The sequence below is a fragment of the Zootermopsis nevadensis genome, unplaced genomic scaffold, assembly GCF_977971745.1.
Source record: "Zootermopsis nevadensis isolate Lab colony 2312 unplaced genomic scaffold, Znev_1.0 Znev_ptg000022l, whole genome shotgun sequence".
Taxonomy (NCBI): domain Eukaryota; kingdom Metazoa; phylum Arthropoda; class Insecta; order Blattodea; family Termopsidae; genus Zootermopsis; species Zootermopsis nevadensis.
The window spans coordinates 11,135,818-11,161,945 of NW_028259154.1; the positions used below are offsets into that span (position 1 = coordinate 11,135,818).

Genomic DNA, 26,128 nt, shown 5'->3' on the forward strand with positions numbered 1-26,128 from the left:
ATCTAACAAATACATTAAATCTTCTTTCTAATACACTTGTTTATTTCATTTATTCCTTGTTAACAATAAGAAAGAGAATCATGTAATTCTGGTCTCAAGGATAAGAGTTGTCAACAGTAATTCCTCCGAAGCAGTGGGAGGACAACTGCATATCCTAGCATCTTCGTCTGTATGTCGCGCTGTCCACATCTCTGGGTTTTGTTCTACGGAGTTGACGTAAAAACCCAATTCACGATCATTCAACAAGTTCTGAGAGTCACTCAGTGTCAGTCATCTCTTCCATATTGATTTTATATAAATAGAACTTTTCTTCTCCAGATGCAATCTCGAGTTCCTACTGTGATCCAGAAGAGTTCATTATGACTTTGGTCTTTTTCTGTCATTAGATAATATTATACTCTCTCTCTCTCCAATGGCGCTAACAGCACAAATCTGACCTTGGCCTCCTCGATTTTGCACCTCCAGTTATCCCAGTTCCCAGAAACTCTCTTGCTTTATCATCTTCTGTCGTTCCAGTCTGAATTCCGAGGCGATATTCGAGTTTTCATAACATCGTTTTTTCCAGGGTGGGGTTGGAAAACCAGGCCTCTGTATTTATGACACCACACAGACACTGGGTAGCTTGGGTACCTCGGGGGTGCCACTCCCCGTACCCACTAACGTGGGCCCCTGAGGGGAGTTATACTACTAGATTTAATCGTGGGACAGGTATGATAAGAAATAAAGTCTCATTTTAATTCATGTTTATTTTTATTACAACTTTTCTGCTGGTGACATTGATCTTGGTTATTTTTCTTATTCCAACCAAGGCAACCCTGAACTACGGTACATATATCACACTCACACGGCTAATCATAAACAGAGACACCTCACACATCGACACAAGGTGGGCAGAACAGAACATGCAGGCACCTGGACCCAGAGTACAGTGTTTCCTGAGGGAATCTCAGGTTACAAAGTGATATTTACATTTCTGTAAACAATAATGTTAACAACTCAACATCGTGGTGTAGAGGTTAGCTGTCCAGACGCATATTCAATATATTTCTTTCTTCTCTCAGTCCCTTCTAAAGAGGATCCGTATGGTACCCTGCAATAAGCCATGATCGTGTCTTCCGTAATCCTCACGGTTCGACCGCCAACCGAACACGACTTGAGGGTCCCAACTGCCTGAATCCATGTGCACAATATGACATGTAGGGAATTCTCCTGCTATCTAAATGGATCCGAGGGCTCAAACATGAAAATATAAGCTCTTCTGTTGGTGACCACGAACATTTACAACCACGTATTATTCTTATAATTATTATTAATTATTGTTTGTTATATGTGTATAAAAATGTATATCTAACAATCATACACTTACGCCGCTCCCCCCCAAAATGACGTGTTGGGGGCTGCCACAAGCAAGGATCTCGGACAAGGTCTAAACGTCCAACGCAAACCTTGCCCGGGGAGAACAACAAAATATTATACAGTAATGTTGGCAAATTTCACATATGGGCCAGGAAGGTGGAATCGCATGCACAGCGTGAACTATGAGATGGGATACCTCAGCCTGGCTGTGGGGGGTTTGATTCTAGGCAGGGGCAGAAATCTCTCTTCGCCGCTGCCTTCTCTGCGATAGGCACCTGCATGCAGCTGACCTACGTATAGCACTGGGGTTACAAATGACGCGTACACCCGGCGCTCACAGACACAGATAATTTTACCCTTAATTGTAAAAAGAAAAAAACATTGGATATCAGGTACATTTTGTACTATTATTTTGGCAAATATTTTATTTCAGACACAAAATGTCTGGAATGACTATATGAAAGCCCACATTTCCATTATTATGTCCTGTAACTTAGCGCAGCGACATGAAATATCCATCTGCATTAGTAAAACACGCAGCAAAATGCAGGATTGCATTAATTCAACTGAGGGTGTGGAAAATAAAATTTTAAGTCGTGGTACAATTTCTAGTAAAAATTAAAATAATCTCTGAAAAGATTAATTGGAAATTTAAATCAATTATAGATTAATTAACTTCATGCACCTCTTGAGTCATACTCAATTATAAGTTTACAATGGCACATGTTCATTAGACAGACCGCAAAATAGAAATGAAACAAAATTAGAGGAACTGTCGTTAAAAATCGAATACTTAACCAAAGTTTCAAAATTTCAAAACATAAATGTTTGTTATTTAAATAAAATGCAAATTAACAGACTTACAAAATTAATGATAAAGTACATTAAATCAAGGGGCAAAGGATGACTGTTCAAGAAATGTCTGAGGCTGTATGCGTCCCGATTAACCGGATTGAATCTTTTGTAATGACAGAAAGATATTTCATAGTGAGATTTGAGGATCTCGTGGCGGCAAGTATGAAGATCAACTGGGTTGCTATGTCGTGTAGTCCGGTAGTAGCTTGATGAGACGCTCCTTACCTCAAAAATTAATAAACTTCTAATTGCATGTGCAACGTTGATAACGATTATCCTCAGAAATGTCTTAGTTTATTTAATGAAACTTTCTCGTAATGACAAATGGGAGCACGACTATAATGATAGATTGTACAATGGCATGATTGTTACTTAAGATTCTGTCCCAGGATTTTCTTGGAGATGATCTGTAAATCCACAGAAAGTCTAACAACAGCTGGCCCCCAGGCTGGGAATCAAACCCAGGGTGAAGCAGAAACACTACTGACTACGACACGAGTAGGAAGGACAGGCAGGGTGGCAGCCCCATGCGATGGCGAGACACATAACTTAATGCCAGCTTCGTTACTTGCGACAATGGCCCATGCCTAGGGGTGGCGCAGACAAAACCCCTAACCTACCACCCCTAATCCAGGTGGCAGTGTCTCTTGTTGCGTAGGTTTGAGCATTTGAATTTCGTGTTGACTCAACGTACATGCAATAGAATGAAAGTGATCAGGGAATAAAGACGGTTTATACGTAAAGAGAACATTGCGCCATCCTGCGATGGCACCCGAACGCACTCTTCCTCCGGAAAACTGCGTGGCACGGGGTCGTCCGAGATCATCTTACAGACATTCGGCTCGTCAACAAATCTCTAACCAAAATTTTCATCATAATTCTGACAAACCCAACACCGAATCCTATTCTGGCCTAGTTCCCACTTTAAAATCTATTCCTCCGAAGGCAACTCCAATATTATCTTGCTATTCGTGTCTAGTTCTCTTCGCCTGAGGTTTTCTTACCAAAATTATTTATCCATTTCCTATTTCCCTCATATGCACTATATACCCATTAGTTAAACTTTTTGACAACATGAGATGAAAATCACGTGTTTTTTCTCAGATGCTCCCGATCTGTATACTTCCTTCACGGCGACAGACGTTTCACACGCACATAAAACAACAGATAAGTTACATTTTTATGAATTTTAATCTTCTGTGAGTTAGGAAACAGTTTGGAACATGAAGTCAACTTAAATAAAAAAAGGATGCAAGCTCTCGTTAGCCGCGGGTGGCAGAGTGCGTTCAGGTACGCAAACTGCAGCAGGCAGTGCCTATGTAACAGTCACAAGTGTGTTGTGCCCTTGTTACACGGAGCCATGCTTCTAACGGGATCTGAACCTGGCCACTCTCAACTATATGGTCACACCAAGCATCTAAAAAATATCAAAACCGTGACTCGCGGGATCTCCTACCGTTCTGAAAATAACAGAAACATCTCAAAGAAATTCTCTCGACGCTCACTAACCAACTTTAATGGCGAAACTTACGTCCTCCTAAACACGTAAAAACAAGAATATCGAAGGCCGTGACAGCCGATTTCCTGTAAAGCCACACAGACACAGTCTTTTGTATTAAAACTTACTTGTACTTCAGCTACTTCACAGACGAAGTAAAAACGTGTTCCTCCCGCTATCAAAAAATAGGAAAGCTTCAGTTTCAGAATCCGGTCCTGGGGGAATGACTGAGACGGACAACACAGTCTGCGGGACCAGATAAGTTTTAAAAGCACTCGGGTTCTCAAGAACGTCACGTGGCGAGTCACGATTACTGTCGCCACGACACATTTTCAGTGGTCGCCATGTTGTCATTTTAAATATTTAAAAACAAATTAACCTTTATAAAAGTAGCATATTTTTCACATATAAAACGTCATGACCCTGCTTATTATGGCACTACTGTTTTTCCACCTCTTACGTTCACAGGGCAGCCATATTTGTTGACGACAAGGTACGCAAAGACAGGAGAGCCAGAGGCAGTGCGATATTCGCGCCGAGCGTCTGACACCCTTTAGCATGAGATCTCATTGTCTGAGAGAAGTTTCCTGCAGACTGCTCCCTCAACGGTGAATGGTCGTCCCTGCGACTTGACCTCGGGCTCCAAGACATGGGAGGGGGTCATGCTCACATTAACGTACGGAAGAGGCTGCTTGGCCAGTGCTCCAGCGTCCAGGGACAAGCTAGCCTTCAGGCTGTTGTGTTGTGGGTTGTTGTTGTTGTTATTGTTATTATTGTTGTTGTTAGGTGATGGCTTGTCCAGACTCACCAGACTGCCAAGCGCTGCAGGTTTCTCTGAAACATGTCGGCACAAAGTGCGTGAGACGACATCAACTCAATTCGGTGAATTTGTTCGATATATTTAATTTTTACCTGAATCAGTTCATTGTGAAACTCAACCAGAATTTAATGAGATTACGTACGGGAGTTTCTGATGACGGTACATTATAATACGTAAAACTGTTCTTTTTGACTTTATGTATCATCTAAATTACGAGATTATAAAAATTAAACTATTTCGGAAGCTGGATTCCACTTCTGTCTCCATGTAGAAATAAAGAAAAAGAACAGAGAGCCGAAGTATTGCGCCCTCTTTTTCAGCTCCTCTTGGATTTGGTACAGTCCAAAGACAAGAGCAGAAATCAACTTCTGGAATGTTGTAGTTTTTGTAAGTTTATAATTTAGATGATGGACAAAGTCCAAAAGAAAATTTGTGTACGTCAGAACTTACCGACTTTCTCAGAAATGGCTCATTGAACAAAAATAATAAAAAAAAAACATTTAACTAACGAAGAAAAGTCATGACCATGCGCAGTGTGATATCCGTACTGGACGTCTTCAGAACAGTGACGGATATAAAATTTGAAATATCATATTTGTAAACTTTGCCAACTTTGAACAGAAGAACATATTTCAAACGTTCTTGAGTATTTCTCAGCAATTGTTCAGATACGTATTTAACTAACCTACTATCTAACTAACGAATCACCTGTCTGACTAAATCTGTCACAGCAGAAAACAAAGGCTCGACACTAATAACAACAAAACCAATCGTTGGACGCAAACCTCCTCCAGCTTGCACTCTATTCACCTGCACTGCCCGAGTTGCTGCTGCTGCTGGACAACACCTCCTCCAGGAGCAACTGCGTCGACTTGGACTCCGGCATCACAAAGCTCGTTTCCAAGTTCGATGATGAGTTGGCAGCCAGCAGCTTGTACACGCTACTTGTGGAGGGAGATGAGGGCAGTTCGGGGACCCCGGGCCCCGGAAGTGGCACCAGGTAGTCGGCGATTCTCTGCACGTGTAGGCATGAGTTTTCGTGCTCAGGAGGGCGCATGATGGTGGCATCACGTTCTGAAGAGGGAGGGCGGTAGAACACGGGCAATGGCGCATTCACCACGCTGGGGTCCTGTGCAAGCACGACAATTTATTCGACAATTTTGACACGGCAGCCAAGCTAACTTTGGTTGCATCAGAATGTGTGTCATATTGAGCTGTACAAACACCTTATTGACAATCTCACCGCAGATGCTTCGGAAATATTAACTTTTGAGAAACTGTGAATCGACCATTGTAACATCATTTAAGTGATTTCAGTCAGCCACTTACCTGCAAGCAGTATCCGAGCCGTTCCATTATGGTGCTGAAGCTGGGGCGCTCATCTGGATTAGGATGCCAGCACTGCGTCATGACCCCATATAAGGGTCCGGGGCAGTTACTGGGAGGTTCAAGGCGGCCCCCACTGGTCACAAGATCCATAACTTCCTTGTTGCTGCAGCCAGTATATGGCATGTAACCAAGTGACATCACTTCCCACAGCAGAACGCCAAATGACCTGACACACAAACACGCCATTTTCACATCAAGACCAATGACATGCGGGAAGAACAGAATTTCAACACACACAAAAGACAGAGAACATGCGATTACCAGACATCGGTTTTTGTAGTAAAGATACCATCCAGAAATGCTTCAGGTGGCATCCATTTTACGGGAAGCATAGCTTTACCGCCTTTTCTGTAATAGTCGGCTCTGAAAACAAGAAAGTCTACACTCAGAAATGAAATAGAAGACACCGCTGTTAATATCTGTGCAGGACACCGATGACCGATCATCTTATTTCGTAATATCAGAAAATTTCTCACAATTGCAGACCAAGTTATCAAAAAACAAGACCTGTAAACAATGTTTTGAGAAATGATTCATAGTAGAACAGTTCAAGTCAAAGGATTATTTCCCTAATAAATTAAATTCTGTTAAAAAATAATCTTTGTTTCAGATATTTTATTTCTTTAGCTGCTTGGTTTGGGATTGTACAGTCCTACAATTTTGTAGACTGGCAGGCCTTTGTGCACACATCTAAATGGTAACACTCAATTTCTCTCTCTTCTTGTTATTTCAAAATGTAACTGAGGGATACAAGCAATGCGATCTTGTACCTAATTCCATAATTTCACAAGTGTTAAGGTGGTAACAACAACTAAGATCCTTTTGTGTGTTACAGTCCGTGACATCATGTACTCCGAGACTTGCAAAACTCAAATGATATTCGAAAATAAAAAAATGTAGTCAGCACAGCATATATTTTTAGTTCTGGCACAGCTGACTTGGTGTAGCGTAACTCTGATGAAAGCGTTGTACTATAGAGACCAGAAATATGTCTACAAATTTAATATTAAAAATTATAAACATTTAAAAGATGTAATATTCTGTGGTTACGGTTGTAAACTTCCAGGTGCAGGGACTCTGTACTTAAATATTATGCACATAAATGGATCATGAACTTCCATAATTATTATTTTATATACTATTCATCTAAATAGAAATGTTTAACGTAAAAAAAATAATAGCTGTCTTATGTTCATCCTAGAACGTTCTGTTTAAACAGCCTCGTAAAACCTATTTTATGTGTCACGCTACCCTCTTCCGGACGGTCAATAAAACTGCTCTGGTCATGTACACAAGAATTAGAGCCATTTTGATCATTATCACGTATGTGAGGGCATTTCTCCATTTTACAGATCTAACGTTCAAATAGAAGTTGCAACGGCAGCCAGTAAAACTGAAATGAAGCTTTTGTTTCTGGACCTTTAAGTGGAAAAGTGTTAAATTTGCTTTTTATGTTCAGTTATCCTGAACAATTTCATGCCACTTCTTTGTAGACCTGCCATAAAACATTTAAAAAGAATTATATGTAACACTAGAATGTTGAAGTAATGCAATATTTGTCTCGGTACTAGCGTGTGCTAAGTTTTAATGTTTCACAATCCCAAACACCTGGACGGAATTAAGTATATAGTATTTGTGTCGGTGTCTAACTTATTTAAAGTAGACATATCTAAATAACAGATACAACACAACCAAAGGACTGTGAAAATTTAAGAACACATTAATAACTAGTATAAATCCATTAAAATAAAAATAAATCAGTGGCGTAACAGCCCTCTGATAGCCAAAGCCGACTAGCTGGCTGCTGGCCTCACGTTCACATGCCTTAAGCAGAAGTGAACGATCATCCAACCAGATACAGGGTGACGTGTGGTCAGCACGACGAACCCCCAGCCATTGCTAGTTTTCCTGAAGCGATTGAAGTTTCACACAGTAGATAGTCACTTGTTTCTCATCTAAGCTTAATTTCAAGGCATAGATAGTGTGTACCTGTATATGTCCCTCGACATGCCAAAATCAGCAATCTTAACAACCCTGCCCGGTCCCTTCGTGGTGAGCAAACAGTTCCGAGCTGCCATGTCACGATGGATGAAACGATTCTGCTCCATGTATCTGCAGCCCTTTGCAACATCCATAGCGCACATCAACAAGTCCTTCATTGTGAGGGGAGAAGGCCGTCCCTACAACACACGCCACAGTACTACATCAAACGCTGCAGTCAAGCCATCACACTACACGTAAATGTTGTTTGTTCCTACTACGATACGATGATCATAAAACATGCTTATGAGGAAGAGACACTTGTTCTTCCATGGCCTCCTCAATTCTCCTGTAGGCATCACAAATGTTAGACCGAGGTCAGAATAGGTCAATGTCAAATAAAGGAGGAAAAAGAGTGAAGCGAGAGAAAAGACAAGGAAGAAGACGAAAGATACAAAAGAAGGGGACAATGGAATAGAGAAGGAGGATTTTGAGAACCAGGATGAAGAAGATAAGAAGGAATATGAGAATGAGAAGACTAAAGTTGACACATTGCAATTCCTTGTAATTCTTCGATGAGAAAATATAAACGTAGAGTAGTCTTTAAATGGTAGCAAATTTCGCTGCAATTCATCAATGAATTTAAACATTATCAGAAGACTCACACATACGCATAGATTCTTACCGGTTTAGGGCGGGATTCTCTGAGAAACGTCTTCAAATCACCACCTGCAAGCAGCTCCAGTACAATAAAGCGTGGGTGCTTATCAAAGCAGACCCCGATAAAGTGAACGATGTTCGGGTGGCTGAATTTGCTCATGATCAGTGCCTCCATGAGAAAGTCACTTTCAGCCTGGTGGGTTGACAGCTCTGGAAGAGTCTGCAACAAAGCGCACCACGACAATGTTTCTTCGGAGAACAACAAAATTATGTAACTCAAGTGTTTCTAAAGCAGGAGTCTGCAAATCGCGCCCAAGGGGTCCATAGGTCAAGTGGATTATACGTTTAGTTTTTTATGCCGTATTGCTGCAAGTTCCAAGCTTTTCTTCATCACAGCTTTTACTTCCACACTGGAGTAAAACACACAATTAAAAAGACTATCGTCTATCTATATTTTAGTTAGCCTATATTGTACTTAATAGAGATGTAAGAGAATTTTGGGGAGGGTGCCCGTGGTACCAGAAAGACCGACATAACTACGTCTATAAAACTTATACCAGCATGTTAAACACTGCTGATACAAAAATCTGTTGCTGGAAATTTCCTAAGCCAATAAAAATCTACTTCACATTCCCACAGCCCACTTCTAAGATCCATTTTAATATTATCCTCCTAACTCTTTAGACCAACTATAATGATATATTTTTATCTGTTTATACCACATGTACAGGCTGTCATAACACTTCGCATTCACTACCCTCACATCGCTAGACGGCACTCATTGTGCAATATTCTCCTTTTTACATTAACTTCAAGCACCTTAAGTACAGGACAGCCAGTTCTTTGTTTGTGACATACCTTCACAGCTACTGGCATTTCCACTGCGTCTCCAGCGCGGTGACGAAAGAAACCTTGGTATACCTCACCAAATGCCCCCTGCCCCAGTGCTCTGTATAGAACACAAGGCACAGGTAAATTAACACAGTCTCTGGCTGGTACCTCAAGACTCTCAGATAGCCTGCCGTGAAGGCACATATTAAAAATGCCCCTTTCAAGCATAAAATAGTGATTTTCCTATTTCTACCGACTAAGCTACATTATGAAAACAATGTACTGACGTCTACTGCAGATATCTGAGAGATCGATAAGATTTTAAATTATAACTAATATAAATAATGGTCAAATTAAGGAAACAGTGTTACATGGACAATGAAAGGATTAATTCAAAAAAGACAAAAATGAATTTAATTAATAAATGACCATTGGAGAGATGAAGAAAGAGAAAGTATGCACAGATACGAGAATAGCACTCGTGAAAGTATAAGGAAGAATGGGCAAGTCACAATCAGTACCTCAGACCTTAATGGATAATGAAGATGTTCCTAAATGTTTTTTTACAGCTCTCGACATGTCTACAAACAAGAAGGTGCAAGCAGACATGACAGAGAAATTCCAATCCCCAACACGATATATACAAAGCAAATTCTTTTCCATTTGGCATCTCTCTTTTATCGTTGGTTAAGATGTATGTAGCCAAAATTCGACAGAAGACATACTTTTGCTTCTTCTTCTTTTCCTGGAATTGTTTCCATTTCAGATGGGTTGACGGACAACACTCTTCAATATCTCATAAACATACCGAACTGCAGAAAGTCATGTTTATGTTTTATTTTACAACACACAATACATCAAATAAAAATTATAAAAATTAAACATTTGCATATTTTATGTCATGTATGAATGTTTTATTATATGATACATACATAATATGTAATATTTGATTCATAAAGAGCAGAATGAAATTTTACTGACAAGTTATACTGTAGATCATTATAATACACCGTGTTTCAAAAGTATATTTACAACTTTGCAGGAGAAAATAAATTTATTTAAAGGACGTGGACAATATTTTTAAATGCAGAAATTTAGCCAAGCACATCAAATTTCATGCACATAAACTGTAGTACCGAAAATCGCCACCGCGAACGCTCCCGGCCAGTGTGATCAGATGGCTACTTTCGCAGGTGTGGAGCGAGCTTGTTGTGTTTTTTGGTTCGAAGAAACAAAGTCTGCTACACAAGTTCGAAGGAAATTTCGCACCCAGTATCGCAAGGAACCACCCAGTAGGCCTACAATTTACTCGTGGCACAGGAATTTTGTTGAGACTGGATGTTCGGTGGATCGGTCGGGCCGCACCAATAGCAGGGCCACCTCGTTCCCCGGATCTAACACCTTTAGATTTTTTCTTGTGGGGATTTGTTAAAGACGGAGTGTACGTGCCACCCTTACCTGCAAATGTGGCCGAACTCCAAACTCGAATTACCGCCGCAAGTTGCTGAAGTGACACCGGAGATGCTACACCGCATGTGGCAAGATATTGACTACAGATGGGACGTCCGCCGCATAACAAATGGAAGTCACATTGAACCATAAAAATCCGATGGACATAAAACTTGAAGTGTTTCACTACATTTCTATGTTTTTCTGAAATTATGTGTTTCTCCTATCAGTTCACCAATATCTCGCCCTCAAGTTGTAAATATACTTTTGAAACATGCTGTATAATGTAGATCCTCAATACACACATGGATGAACAAACAGATAGACATGACCTGCAAATTAATTTATCTTTTTTGTGCATTTGATGCAAATAATGCAAAGACTGTAATAAAATAAATGAAAAACATAACGTGAGGTGGATAAGTAACGACAGTGTCCACTCACTTGACGAGTCGCAGGTGATCCCGCGGAATTTCCTTTAAGTCATGAATGGTGTAAGTCCCTCCACCAAACTCATAGTTGGGGTTGAACTCGGTCATCATACTATCAGAAGCTTCCCTCAACCTGTTCAGGGGCAAGTCTCGTCCGCTGTTCATCCAATGCCTGACTGTGGCCGTCTTCTTGCGTTGGTACTTGTTATCTGTCCACAGAAACATGACGTTACACACTTGCTTTATACTTGAAATATAAGAACCACCGAGTCTCATATTGATATGGAACAATTGTCTATTAAAGCAGGTATGTGTTAAGCTACTGGGTGCAAAACCTGGTCTCTCACTCTGAGGGAGGAACATAGATTGCAGGTGTTTGGGAATCGGGTGTTGAGGAGGATATTTGGGCCTAGGAGCGAAGAGGGTGGGGTATGGAGAAAACTGTGTAACGATGAGATGAGGGCATGTAGCGCGCGAGGATGGGACAAGAGGTGTGCACCAGGTAATGGTTGGGAAGCCTGAGGGGAAGAGACCTCTGAGGAGACTTAGATGTAGATGGGAGGATAATCTAAGGCGGGATCTATGGGAGATAGGAGATGAAGGAGACTGGATTTTGTTGGCCCAGGATAGAGTCCAGTGGAGGGCTCTGGTTAATTCGGTGATGAACCTTCGGATTCTGTAAGCCAGATAGATAGTTAGTTAGTTAGTTATGTGTAAAGCTACCACCTGTTACACTCTCACAGCAAAGTCCTGAGTTTCATAAGTCATTTTCAAACTGACAAGGACCAAATGGAATTTAGACTAGACTTTAGTAGATAAATATAATCAAAAGAGAATGAAACATGGACCATGACGAGGACTAATGAGAGAAGATTAATATCAACTGAAATGAATAATGAAACAGAGAGCAGGTAACTAACTGGTTAGCTGACTGACAGACCAATTAACCAACTATACATCTACCCAGTTTCATGGCACACGTCCTTCCTTGTATGGCTCCCAGTTACTCAACCGCTCAGGAAACGGTCTTGTGGAGCAAAATTTTTACTACTGGTGTCATAAAAATCAGTTACTGGATCCTACATTGTGCCAGTTGCATTAATTCAGTGTGAACCATCACATATAACTTTATTATGCACACGCTAAATGATGCCAGTGTCCTACATATTTCAGCCATTGCAGGCCATCTCTAAGAGTTCCAGATATGCCTTCAGTCAGCTACAGCAAGGTAATGAGCGACATATGAAGTGTACATAATAATTTGTACACGTCAGTTTAGAATTAAATTTATTTAGCTGATATGACAGTATGAATCACAAAATTGACTTCAGTTGTATCCAGTTCATATCTGTTCCATAACATCCGTTTTCAATTCTACGCATAATCCCAAGTGTTCTGTTTACCTGAGATTTTATATCAAAATTTTAAACGTATTTGAAGTTTCCCTATTTATTACATGAGGCTTATGAAACTAATTAATAACATACTAAAGCAAGTGCTACTGTGTAACTGCTCTGTGACACTTTCGTGCAAAGACGTTCATGCTGGTCAGTGTTATTCCCACAACGCATAACAAATAATAAAATATGGGATGGGGTTAGTTTAGTCTTGTTTCCTCATTCATGAATTCACCTCTGAGAAGTAACAGAAACAAGACCTAGAAAGAGATGATCTTAGCATGCTGCATTCCACTAGATCAGTGGTCCCCAACACGGAGCCCGCAGGCGCCATGGAGCCCGCCAAGGCTTTTTTTGGGTGCCCGCATTGATACAGAAAGAGGTTATACTGAATAATGAAGGCCGTTCAACCATGAACATTATAAAATCAAAGCGCAGATCTCGACTTACTGACGCCCATCTTGACGATTGTTTGCGAGCAGCACCATCATCCTACAATCCCAAATTTGAAAAACTGGCCGATGAAATGCAGTACCAAACATCACACTAACTTCCCACTTGAGTAATAATAATTGTACTTAGAAAACTACGTATTTTTGATTGCACGGTTTCTTGTATAATTAAACGTTGTTGTTGTTTTGCGTATTATTTAGTGTCCATATCTTATTTGTCCAGAGAAAAGAAAATTTGGCTTTGTTAATTGGTTGGTGCCCGCCACAATCTCATAAACTCTCAAATGTACCCGTAGGCACAAAAAGGTTGGGGACCACTGCACTAGAGGTTAGTCACTGTACCGTATTTACACGAATCTAAGTCACGGTTAGATGCTGTAGGAAGAAGAGGTCAAGTGAAGGTACGCTGTCTTACCATGCATGTTCAAATAGCTGACACCTCCTGCTGCATCGCTCTTAGTCATACAGATGATGCCTTTGGGTTTAAGCCATTCCTCACATCTACGATTAAATACACGGCAGCTAGTAGTCGGCTCAACCAGCGCTTCGACTTAGATTTTCATAAATACGATACATTTAAACTGGCCACCTAGGTTTCCACAAACTTTTCAGCTTTTATAAAAGCAATTACTTTTTCCAGTCAGTTTCAGCTTTGTTTTGCTACGTGAAACAAGTCAAAGTACAAATCTTATGGCTCACTAAGTCCATGACAGAGGTCGTAATTGGGCATTTGATAGTTACTCAACTAATTTAGAAATTATCCACTTTAAGAAGACTGCCTCAAACAGACGACATGTCAGCTAATCAAGAAATTCCCTACTCTTATACAATTAATTAATTAACTAGCAAGTACCTAGCTAACCAATAAACTAACCAAACATCTGCTTGGATACGTATCTTTCTTGACCAGTTGGTAGGTTGTTGCAGGACCAATAAATTTCCTGCCCTTATGGGAACCCAAAGTTTCATCACAGTTATCTCAAGATTCCTCATTACACCTTAACTTGAGTCAGATAATAAATTAAACTTTTCACAAACTGTATTTCTGTAAGATTACATTTAACGTTGCTTCTAAGCCATACTTGGGTCTCCCTAGTGGACTCTCGTGTAAAGGTTTTCCATCCTGAATTTTGTATGCATACTGTGGCTAACCTTCAGAGACAAATGAGTCATGCATTACCCTGATAGGTTACAGTAAGTTGATGGCTAGCTTTTACAACAGCACAGAAAAGCAACCTTTTTAAATGTGGCCATTATTTTAAAAAGATGAAATTAAAAACACACACAGACTCTAAAACTTAAAACTCATAAGCTAACGACCAGTAGTGAAAACACAGTTCTACTTCCTTTAAAGTCCTATGAAATTCAATCATAAAATAAATTTGTCATAAAGTAATATTTATAAGGAAATGTTCAGCGTTAACAAAAATAAAACGTATTAACAGATTATAAAAAAACAATTATATTGTGTACATAAATGTGGCGACTGAGCAGCACCTTCATGTCAGAATGACGGCGTTAACTTACATAAAAAGAAGCACATCAAGCCGAGTCCAAAGACCAGCGCGATGCCTATTCCCGTCACACCGACGATGTAAGTGTACGGACGCTCTGGTGGCACTGGAAAATGTTTGTGAAATTATGTTACAAAGCGTGTGATCAAAAGGAAAAATCATATTCCTTCATAAATATTAATATTTGTATAAAAAAGATCTGCCACTAAGTACGTTTTCTGATGAACACACATTGGCACACAAAACACACTTTGGAACCGTAGAATGAAGTTAATGACTAGTCAATTAATCTACCCACTTAAATATTAACTTAAAAATTATCGCAGAATATACACTCATACACGTGCTTGAATATAATACATAGATAACATAATTAGACATTCACAGAACATGTTTCTAATTCAACATCTACAATATACCAAAATGCAAAAGAAAAGGCACTTTCAGCCAAACAATTGTTATTAATTCCATCAATGAAGAAATTCCCCTATTCAGGAGGTATTTTTTGAGCATGGGGAGTGCAGATGTGTGGACAGCAGCTCTGGAAAGAAAGCTTGTGAGATGGGTACTCTTTCCGAGGACCCTACCAAGCTCGAGCAAAATGTAATAGGAATAAAATAAGCATTTAGCATACTTCCATACATTTATAGGAAGTATTTTGTTACTCTTCATCATTATTTTCCATAAATATTTGATAATTTTATGAAATGTTAGCATTTACGCATTGCTAAAACAACTTAAGAAGTCTTAGTGGAAATGTTGGTCTCATTTGTGGTGAAACCCCTGATATATCCATTTGATAATTTTAAAAAGTACTAGAAATTGGCAAATTTTATGCCATGTTTTGTCATACAGTTTCGCCACCAGAAATTCTGGTGATGAAACACACAAACAGGTTACTTACATATGCAAGACGTGTTGTCAGCAGCGAGCAACCAGTTTTCAGGACAAATGCACTGGACGCTGCTGCGGAACTCATCCAGTGCCACGCAGCGATAGTCGCAACTGCAGGCCTTGTCTAACCCGGGAATAATAAGCACTGAACCCGAGCCATGGTGTTTTCCAGTCTCAATATCACTCAGAATCTCTTTTCTGACATATGAGTAGCCGCCCTCCCCATTCCTTGTGGGCGCTGACCATGCGTTGCCACCTGTTATAACACAACAGTGTAGTGGTTAGTACTCATACTTCATGTTCTTGAAAATTAAATTTATCATGCTCTTCCTCAGTATCTATAAGTAAATACTGGGTAATATGTAAATATGAGCCATGATTTATTCCTACTTCCTCCTCGACACATGAACAAAACATCTTCTAGCAGATAAAGTGTTCTTTCTAATGTATGCAGACCTCATCTCACACATACAAACCTGCAAATCCACCTCCACCACCCCCTGCTGCACAACCACCCCCTCCGCCACCAAACCCTCCAGCACCATCCCCTCTGTAACATGCCTTTCCACCAACGCCACTGTCCAGGAGTGCCCTTCCAGTTTCCATCCTTAACTCCAAATTGCTGTTTTTCCTCCAGCCACCGCCCGCACCTAGAACAGTTTACATTTACAAGAACTAAAATTTCTCAAGTTTACATAGCGTAATTTTAGTGTGGCTTTCCAATATAACCCCTTATTTTTAGAACAGTCTCACCTGTTCTGTATTACCTCTAAATGATGAAAATCACTACTGCCTTAAAATCACACTGTTGTCAAATGTAATTTCATGGTACGAAGTGTGTTCAGTAATACTACAAGCCTGTCAATAAATCACAAAGCAGAACACTGTCTGATAAATACAGCGGAAAGAAACAACACGAATTCAATGTGGCAACTCTTCCTACACCTTGTAAATCCGCTTCTAACCAGAGACGCACGAGGTAGACAGACAAATAATCTTCACACTACCTGCAGCACCAACACCAAACTCAGTGCCAGTCACGTCCAATCTGCTAGCATTTAGACCACGCCCATGCTGAACACTATCATTTTTACTCTTGCTGTGACTCAGGCCACCTCCACCAGATGCCACTACCAGCGGCACAGACTTGTTGTCTCGGTTCACCTGCAGAACAAGAATATTGAGTCAGCGTCCACAACGCTTGCAGTGAGTGATGAAATAGGCCAGTACGACGCACGGGACTCACCAGGAACACGAAAGTGCCACCACCGCCTCCTCCGCCCCCATACGTGAAGTTGAGAGTTCGCACTTTGCTGATAGAGCTGTTTTCTTGTGGCAGCACTAGCATACGTATTAATGAACTGCTTTTGGAGGCACTCGGTTTGTTGGACTGGGAACAGGTCTCTCTGCTTGGGTCCTGCGACACAGTGACGTAAACTCCCTCATATTACGACAAGATAAAAAACAGAAAGTCTGATCTGCCGTGAATCAAACCTCACGTTCAAAAGCTTCATATTTTTACCATAAATCTGGTAACAAAGTGATGGTGGTATAACCACAAAATCTTTTAGGGAGTAAATTCCACTAACACACATTTATGTTACTTTAGAAATTTGGTTTGTAAATCTTGTTTCAAATTACATTATGAATACCCAAGTCTTGGAAGACAGATGTCTGATAATTCAGATTATTAATACATCTTCAATTGTAATACAATATATTCATTTTTATATTTTAAATAAACATATGTAATTATATTTCCAGACCTATTTATACTGCACAACGTGGAGAGACAAGGTGATAGTACTTGGAAAACCCACCACTCTTTAGCAGTCCGTAAGACACAAAATTGTTAGTTTATTAGGTTTGAAGCACTGGACATATGTACAGCTGAGTTCCGATCATCCGACTTAATTGAGATCAAACGGGTCAGATAATCGCAATATACAAAGATATGACCGGAAAATAAATGGATATGAATGGAAGACTGACGAAAAAGATGAGGGTAAATATCGATGAATTCGTAACTCAATTTATGATACTATAAAAACCAAAGAAAATACAACATGGCATCAAATAAAAACTCTCACAAACAAAAATATTATTTTATATAATGTAAATTTGCAAATAAAAGAGTTTTTTAAGGAATTGGTAATGGGCATTTGCTTCTGTGCCTCCTCCCCTCACCAGCAAGGTCACAGAAGCGACTGAACATTAGTAGTCTCCAGAACAGAGTATGACTGACAAAACGGAGCATTCTGACACGGCACGTCGATTAAAAAGGAATGTTGGATAACCGAAGGTCTACTATTCAGGACTCGACTGCAACTGTTAACACATTAACCAACAAACAAAATTAATAACTTAAAACCTATATACCTGGAACTGATGTAACCTAATTACATGTAGCACCATTCCTCCAAAACACCAATCAGATGTAATGATTATACTACCACGACTTAGCTGCCAGAGTTAAGAAGAAAATAATAAGATAACGTGAACATAAGAAATGCTTTTTTTGTCGCAATTCCTATAAATTATTTAAATGGGGATATTATTATTTACGATCCAACTGAGTCAAGCTAGTCTGGTTAGTAGCCGTGCACGAGTCTCACTTTGCAGCCACTGGAGCCTTCCTGTCCAACGAGTGCGTACAAGTGCTGTCCTCTGTGAAGCTCGACGACTGTGCGCACGATAGCGCCGGTACTGGAGCCTCCAACAGGGCCATGGCCCCCACTTGCACCCTTTGCAATGATCCTGAAACCAGTGATCTGAATGTGAGGCAAAGCCCAGGAGCGAGAATTGAAAGCACATCGACACTAGCTGTCTCGGAGAGATGATTCAGAGACCAAAATACACTGCAAAACATGACTAACAATGATGATGATACTGATGATGTTAATTATTATTCTTCTTTTTCCGGTACCCTTTATGGGTCCCCAACCTTTTTATTAGTTGGCTTGATCTATGGACATTCGGTAGGACTCCTTGGACGAGGGATCGGCCCGTCGCAAGGCCTCTACCTGTAAAGTTGAGACTCGCAGCGCTCAGCCACTTGAAGAACGGGTCGTTCCCAGTATCCCAGTTCTAACGTAAACTTAACCGCATCCTACACGCATAACATGCAAGTAATTTTGTTTCTTTTTGTATTCTTCCAATCTTCTTCATTAAGCATGCAACAGTATATCTTCAGGTTTATCTTGGACTTTATGCTAATTGATGTTATAAATTTCCATAAATATATAAACACAAAAATATTTTATTTTTCATTAAATCCTTTGAATTTTGAATTCTACACGCACGTTCAAATATGAATGCCGATTTATAAGGACCTTGCTGGACCAACATATTTATACAGCAGCGGACAATGGATTATATGAAGACTGAGAAGATAAATATCAGTTTAAATCTGTTTCCTGTCGCAAAACAGGTTACGCCATTTCCAGTAATAAATCAAACAAAGAAGAGATGAATTCAGAGTTCTATGAAATAACCAAAGAACTTTTAGATTTGATATTCTTAGGAAGTGCTCTGATAACATGGACACTCAGCACAACAGCATCCATCCTGAATTTGATACTCACGTGTAATAGCCACCTTCCGGAACTGTCCATCGTTGTATGCCAGCCCAAGGGGCAGCGTCCAGCACAGAGACATTTGTGGCAGAATGTTGGTATGCTGTAAAGCAGTTCTCTGATGTTGGACCTTCCTCGCCTCTCGCTCCACAAGTAGTGAGGGCGTACACTGCACAGCGATCAACAATTTAATTCTACATACAAATCTTGACAGAAAGATTCACGTATTTTAATGTTGTTTGAAAAGCTTTAGGAATCCTGTAGAGTCAAGATAACAAACCTGCAAAAAGCCAAAGGAATTAAATCACTTCCACTTAACGCTCATCTAATTTACCGGTACTACAAAAATAATATTAATGATTTTGTCATTTCCTTGACTCCACCGTTGGAACACCTGTCTTAGCTTCAAATACTTTCCCCGTCATTTTTTTAAGTATCTGCAATTAATAACCATCCTTTACGTATTAGATTACGTTCAAATCGAGGGGTAAAATAACCTTTTATGACTCTCAATACGCATCGACCTCAAGTACTCACCGGTCTTGTTGATGAAATCTTGGTGTATATCCTTATCTGCTGCATCTGGTTTAGAAAGAAAACACTGTTTAAGTATGAATGCATGTTATCACAAAGAGAAATAGAAATGCAATACTGGGCCTGTCGTCCTCACCTGTCTGGTAGCAGTAAGTACTGTTGTACACGTAGTCACCTGATACATTGGCAGGCACACCTGAAGGAAGAGTACACGATAATATAAAAACACATTTATTACTTCTGGTCTTAACGGAGGTCGCCGTAGTTTATTTCGTCTTCTTCCGAGTTCCTACGCTGTTTGACAGCGGAAAAGTTCTCCAACATTATCAAGGAACATCTTCTCTGACACTGCACATAATAAAACCTCATGTCCACCATTTCATACACAAACCATTACTTATAATTTTCAACACTTCTGACTCGAAGATCGAGGTAGTATGTTCCTCTGATATGTCAGAATCCTTTTCCACTACCACGAGGTGTCAGAACCCAGAAGAAAACATCAAGGAACAATAAAATTTGATTATTCTATTCTGTGATTCACAGAAGACTAAACTTAATACTGAAAACACAAATTCAAATGACAAAATTCCTTAAAAATTCTAGTGACAAGGACAGCCTTTATCTAACGGACCCCAACGAGTAGGTTCTACTAATTTTAATACAAACATGGGGACAGTTAGACACCAAAATCTTGTTTTCCCAGACTCGGCATCCCATAAGACTGGAATATTGTCGTAAATAATATTACGTCCCAACTTACCAAAGCCAAAACACTCAGGACTCATGGAGAAGTCATCCAAACTCATGTAGCCAGGTTTGTATCCCTTCACTGCATGGAATTGCAGGTAGTACCTGTGAACAAGCAACCACGACGTTAAGTCCGCCTCAAACCTGATTGGGACAATACCTCATGCGTAATGAGCAGTCACCTGTGCGTAATATTTGGCAAGATGATGACCGATCTGATCCAGCCGTGTCCCTGACTTCCAAAGAACCAGAATATTCTTGAGGTTGTGTTGTGGTGTGACTGAATCTTGACCACTTTCAGCTCCAGGCCTACACTGTGCACACCGTATGGGAAGTAGTGAAACCGGATCTGGAGGAAATTTAAATTTTACGTAAGATTATGGGACAGCGGTAATTATTCCTGCTGCCTGGGCTTTAGTACACAAACAGAATTAACAATTTTTCTTTGATTACTGATTAATACGTCAATAGGTGGTGTTGATGACAGACTCTCGGGTTACAAGCCGCGTCAGGTGGCTCAATGGTGAATAAACCGTATCTTCTGCCGTTTCGAGAACAATCTCTGCTCTCATCCTCAGAGCTGCTGTGTAGCAAATCCGATCCTTTGTAACGTGCTTACTGATGGGTTCCCATTCAGCCACATGACGTCGCCTGTAACCCGAGACTCTTTCATCAACTTTAGTCGCTGCGAAAGCTTCACTTATGATAGGTGCTGTGTTTAACAGCCAAGTTCTTAAACATTAATTTGCAGCAATTCCATGCTAGAAAATCTTAATCTGTTTGCATATTTTCTCTACAAATATATGACAAAACTCTGGAATTTGAAACAGAAAAGAATATAAAATATAGAAACTTGAAAACGCAAGAACTGTAATATTACTTCAACAGCTACTTCCTACAAAAAAATGTTCTCAGGATTTATGTTTACGATATATCAAATTAGACAAAGTTTTATACAAAATTATGCCTGCCTACAACATAAAAAAGTGTGGCAGCCTTGTACACACAAAAACATATGTACGATTCCAATTTTTTTTAAAAATAATGGATTTTATACGTGCAGGAAAAACTTCAAATTTGGATAAACAGCTGCAAGAATATTCTACAGCCCATAATTATGAACTCCTAAAGGCAGTTTTAAAATACAGTTCTTATGGGCTCTGCCAAGAAGTAACTGATGAGGAATCGTGTTTCCACCCTCACCACAAGCTCGTTCTCTGCAAACTCACCCTGCAGCTGTTGTTATACAGCTTATCATTCCCACTGTGGTAACAGGGTGGGGGGTGGAATATTGGACTCTCGAGGATCGAACCTGTCCCCATGTGTGAATCTGACACGTTCACATACAAATACACACCTGCAAAGAATCATCAGACCTCCATAAATACAAGGAGGACGATATAAGCAGGATATAAGAGGAGAAATGCACAGATAATTTTGGGCTGAAAAACCTAAAGGGAAAATACCACTTCAGACACCTCGACAAAAATAGAGGGTGTGAACTACATTCTTTGGATTAGGATAAGGAGCAGTCTTATGAATACGATAATGAATCTTAGTGACTCACGAAAGGCAGAAAATTTCTTCACCGTCTGAATGTTTGTCAGCCTTTCAAAAATAATCGCACTCGATAAAGTTACTCAGTTACCGTCTCCACATTCTGTCTGGATTTGGATTTCATCTCTTCATGCCAGTTTCTTGGAGACTTCGCATCTCTTGCTTTGATATCTACAAACATAATCCTCTAACATACCCACCCAGGAAACAAAGATGCGTACAAAGACTTCTGTGACACTCTTAATAGATCAATGCTGGACACCTTTATTTGTGTTATGTGGCGAAAATCATATAAGAACTCGCCGCAAACTGAAAACATCAGAATAAGACCACTGAGTCAGTGGGAAGGTTTAAACAGTAACGCAACGCTTGGTCTACTTAAAAGCACATGTTCATGCATGACTAATACTAAATAATAAAGTTCACTTTCATTGGATTCCTGCAGCGTAGATCAAGACAAACAGATAAAATGATTCCGACATGACCGCCACACATGATCAGACCATGTAGCATTAAAGTCACATTCTGCGTAGGGCAGATAACTACAAAATGCAGATGAATGAAGATAGTGGGAGGCACCGAGATGTTTCAGTATGACCAGTCTATGGAAAATAGACAGGCCTGAGACGTTTCACAATACACTGGACGCGCAAGGCCCTGAGTTTGTAGTAGACGCAATGGACGCATCCACGACATGCTAGACAAACTGACCTGATTCATTCTGGTATGTGTGGTCCACATTAGGACCACTGGCGAATGAGCCGTTCTGTCGAATCCACGTCGTATTCTTGTCATACCAACCGCACAAGCCATCCTCAAATGTGCAGTGTGAGTATGACGGAAGTTTGTCTGAAAACATCAGCATTTATCTCTATCAGGGCCACCAAGTGCTTAAAATGTTTGGTTACTCAACCATTCAACCTTAATCAACTCACCAATAAATTACTCATTTATAATTATACAGTAGATTCCGGTTAATTCGGCCGTCGGTTCATCAGGGCAGCCATTTGAGAAAAATCTTAAAGCACAAACCTAACCTAACTCTTTACGTCGAACTTCGCATAATCGGGCCAAAGTGTTCTTGTCCCAATGAGTCGTGATTAACCAGAACCCACTGTATATCAATTTATACTTGTTTTATTTTAAAACCATGGAATATTTTACCACTAAATTAATTATAACCATGTAATTTGATATCTGAAAGTAGATAAAGCTGACTAATCGTGATTAACAAACTATTAGTGGTTCCTTCAAGACGAAATCAACGGCTGCACTTACCACAGTCCTGTTCCTCATCTTCGCCTTCCGGACAGTCCTTATGCAGATCACACACGTACTGCCTGTTGATAGACACGTTGTTGGAGCACAAGAACTTGTAGGCTTCATTCGCATCCAGTGCTGCAACGTCTGAACACAAACATTTACGTAATTCAACACCGTATGTAAGCACTGCATTATCAATTTCTCTGCATTCTTTTATAACTATCCTCTATACTTTCTTTGTTCCGGGGGCAAGAGATAGTTATATCCCGAACTAGAGTCAGTGGGGAACAAGGATCACCTCAGGGTTGACGTGGTAATTTTTTATGTATATAAATAAACACAGGAACAACAAATTAAAGAACACAAAATAGTTTTACTTTTGAAATTTGGGTAATCTTATACACCACTTTCCATAACTGGTACAAAAGTTTTGTACACTGGCTGAAAGCCCGCTGTCGACTGTGTCCACTATGGTATTGCACGTGTTCATGACCTAACTTGCAGATACCTTGTTATCATGGGAACCTCCACACGTGATTTGCTAGCGTGGGATCTTTCACACGTGATTTGCTGACCAGTTCAAATTTCAATTACAACAGTTACAGGGGTTCTGGACTGGTATACTTTGACGAAATGCATGAAATAAATTAATAATTTGCAGATCTTATCTGTCATTCATGTTTGCATGTATCATCTTCCAACCCAGAGAATATGTTTTGATCAAATTTGGTATTACATTCAGTCCCAGTCCATATTAGTTCATTGTAATTCAAATGCTCATAAATTAGATTTGAAATTCTCACAGCGATGAAGTTGTCAAAGTTCTTCTTGGATGTGAAGGGAAGAATTTGTGGCTTTAAGGACGGAATAAAAAAAAATTCTAGGATAACCATTCCAGGACTGAAATTCAATGTCTCCCAAATGGCAGGCAGACATTACGACTGACAAAACAAACTAAACATAAAAATATTAAATATTTACATTGAACAACTATGGAATGAAAGAAAATACTATGAGGATTTTTGATTTCTTGGTTATTACTGGTTACACAGGAATGTACAACTTCCATGCAATGAATTTTTCTAAGTTAGTCATTTGAAAATGAATAATCATTCAAAAATATTTTATTGTGTTCAATTGCTGTGGGAGGTTCAAATTTGATAACTGAGGATGGAGGTGGCATATTCCTAAAAAAATTCGTAACCATCTACAATGGAATCATAACCCAAAAGACCATGATTCTGGTTTTTACCACTATAAAAACCTCACAGCTCGCGAACGGATACATTTTCATTTGTTATGCCAAGTTAACTCATAGATAATGTAGAATTAACAGGATAATTATGTGAAATGTATTAGATAAAAATTACGTAACACTTTAATATCCTACAAAAATTGTCATTATAATGGTGGTACACAAACTCTCCAAAACTAACTGGGGTCCAAAACGGTTTATTGATACTGGGACAGACTGCCAGCAGCATTAGAAATTATTTAATATTTTTTTAATGTTTTATTGTGTGAACATTTCTTTTTATATTTATTCTGATCTTATGCACTGCATTGTATTATCATATACATATCACCATATGGCCTATGTTGATAAAATTCTGGAATTTTCAAAGAAGTTACTGCGAACAGCGAATAACTTGCATCAGGATATATGCCACATAACACAATGTTATGGTTCCATCAATCTGTAGCCGTGCACGGACACACACAGAGCAAAATGCAATATTCAGTTGGTCTTCTGGGTTATGACATGTGGTTGTCTCTGTCTTCATGCCGAACAACCTACACTACTTAGTTTCGTAACGCAGATCACCAATGACATCTTATTGCCACTAGAGCTCAAATCTCAGACCTTATTATTGCAGTTCATTGAACAAATTTTCCACTTTGCCGAATGTAATATCCTGTTTTCGAAATATCAGCATGAATTGTAAAGAAAAAAAATGTTAGTTTTCGTGGTAAATCGACACAAACTCCGCGAAAAGTAGGACTGATTTTCCGTTTCTGGTAAATCCCTGCCAAACGTAATATTATGATCACAGGAAATATGTTACACTCTATTAAACGTAAGATTACGTTCCTGGGGAATCAGTTTACTTACTGTAAAATGTTATACTGTAATCCAGGGAGATCAGTAATGTTACGTTTCCTGGAACTTAACAAAACACTACTAAAGTGACTGTCATGGTTCTCACTATTGAAACAGTCGACGAGCCGTAGATTGTCCAGCGCCATGAGCGCAGGAGCGGGATCCTCCGACACTACTTCCAGTATGAGGCTGAAGTTCTGACGGATGGGTCCGATAGTGTAACGAGCCATCTCCCACAATCTGTTGCTGTTACCACGGACCTCCTTCACGATCCACTGCTTGGTGGAGTTGCTCACCAGACGCAACGTGGAGCGCGACATGTTTGACATGTATAGCCACACCTCGAGGCGGCACTGCTGTTGCCGAGTGCCCAAGAACATTGGGCTCCATACGTGCACCTCCCGGGGCCCGGAGCCTTCCGCCCGCAGCAACAAGAAGTGACCTGAAATTTTCGTCAAGAAATTTCAGCGCGGAATGTGTTGGAATGGAACTCGAAGTTTTATACCGCCTTCCACCATTTTATCCCATTTTGATCCTATTCAGTGAAGCCAACATTCGCACACCCAATTTCTCAAATATAAATTTCAATAAGTTATATGTCCTGTCATCTACGTCTAGGTTTTCCAAGTACTCTCTTTTCCTGGGGGTTTCCGTCCAGAATATATGCAGAGTAAAATTTACGAAGTTATTTGTTATTAATATTCTCCTAAGCACTGTGTTTTCAAACACTGTGGTAAAAATATTATTTTTGGGTCTCGCAATCCCTTGAGAGAGTTTCTTACTGCTGAGGTCAAATTGTATAGTAAATTTAAAACCATATAA

At 39.8% G+C, this 26,128-nt stretch overlaps 1 protein-coding gene across 5 annotated transcripts in view; it reads right to left on the reverse strand.

Annotated features, from left to right (window-relative positions):
- Nucleotides 1–728: 728 nt before the first annotated feature.
- Nucleotides 729–26,128, reverse strand: part of Alk (Anaplastic lymphoma kinase) — a 51,655-nt gene continuing 26,255 nt past the window's right edge. For all 5 annotated transcript variants that reach the window (XM_087353985.1, XM_087353982.1, XM_022080226.2 and 2 more), the window contains exons 3-25: nt 25,413–25,748; nt 23,221–23,349; nt 22,654–22,791; nt 21,615–21,742; nt 20,568–20,734; nt 20,399–20,490; nt 19,772–19,831; nt 19,639–19,683; nt 19,111–19,270; nt 18,142–18,283; nt 16,773–16,943; nt 16,534–16,690; nt 16,003–16,176; nt 15,537–15,782; nt 14,646–14,738; nt 11,283–11,478; nt 9,417–9,507; nt 8,584–8,778; nt 7,908–8,098; nt 6,180–6,281; nt 5,859–6,084; nt 5,340–5,658; nt 729–4,543 (exon numbers count right to left, since the gene is read on the reverse strand). In XM_087353985.1, the coding sequence (XP_087210111.1) occupies nt 4,263–4,543; nt 5,340–5,658; nt 5,859–6,084; nt 6,180–6,281; nt 7,908–8,098; nt 8,584–8,778; nt 9,417–9,507; nt 11,283–11,478; nt 14,646–14,738; nt 15,537–15,782; nt 16,003–16,176; nt 16,534–16,690; nt 16,773–16,943; nt 18,142–18,283; nt 19,111–19,270; nt 19,639–19,683; nt 19,772–19,831; nt 20,399–20,490; nt 20,568–20,734; nt 21,615–21,742; nt 22,654–22,791; nt 23,221–23,349; nt 25,413–25,748 (3,839 nt within the window). In that variant the 3' untranslated portion in view covers nt 729–4,262. The remainder of the gene's footprint in view (nt 4,544–5,339; nt 5,659–5,858; nt 6,085–6,179; nt 6,282–7,907; nt 8,099–8,583; nt 8,779–9,416; nt 9,508–11,282; nt 11,479–14,645; nt 14,739–15,536; nt 15,783–16,002; nt 16,177–16,533; nt 16,691–16,772; nt 16,944–18,141; nt 18,284–19,110; nt 19,271–19,638; nt 19,684–19,771; nt 19,832–20,398; nt 20,491–20,567; nt 20,735–21,614; nt 21,743–22,653; nt 22,792–23,220; nt 23,350–25,412; nt 25,749–26,128) is intronic.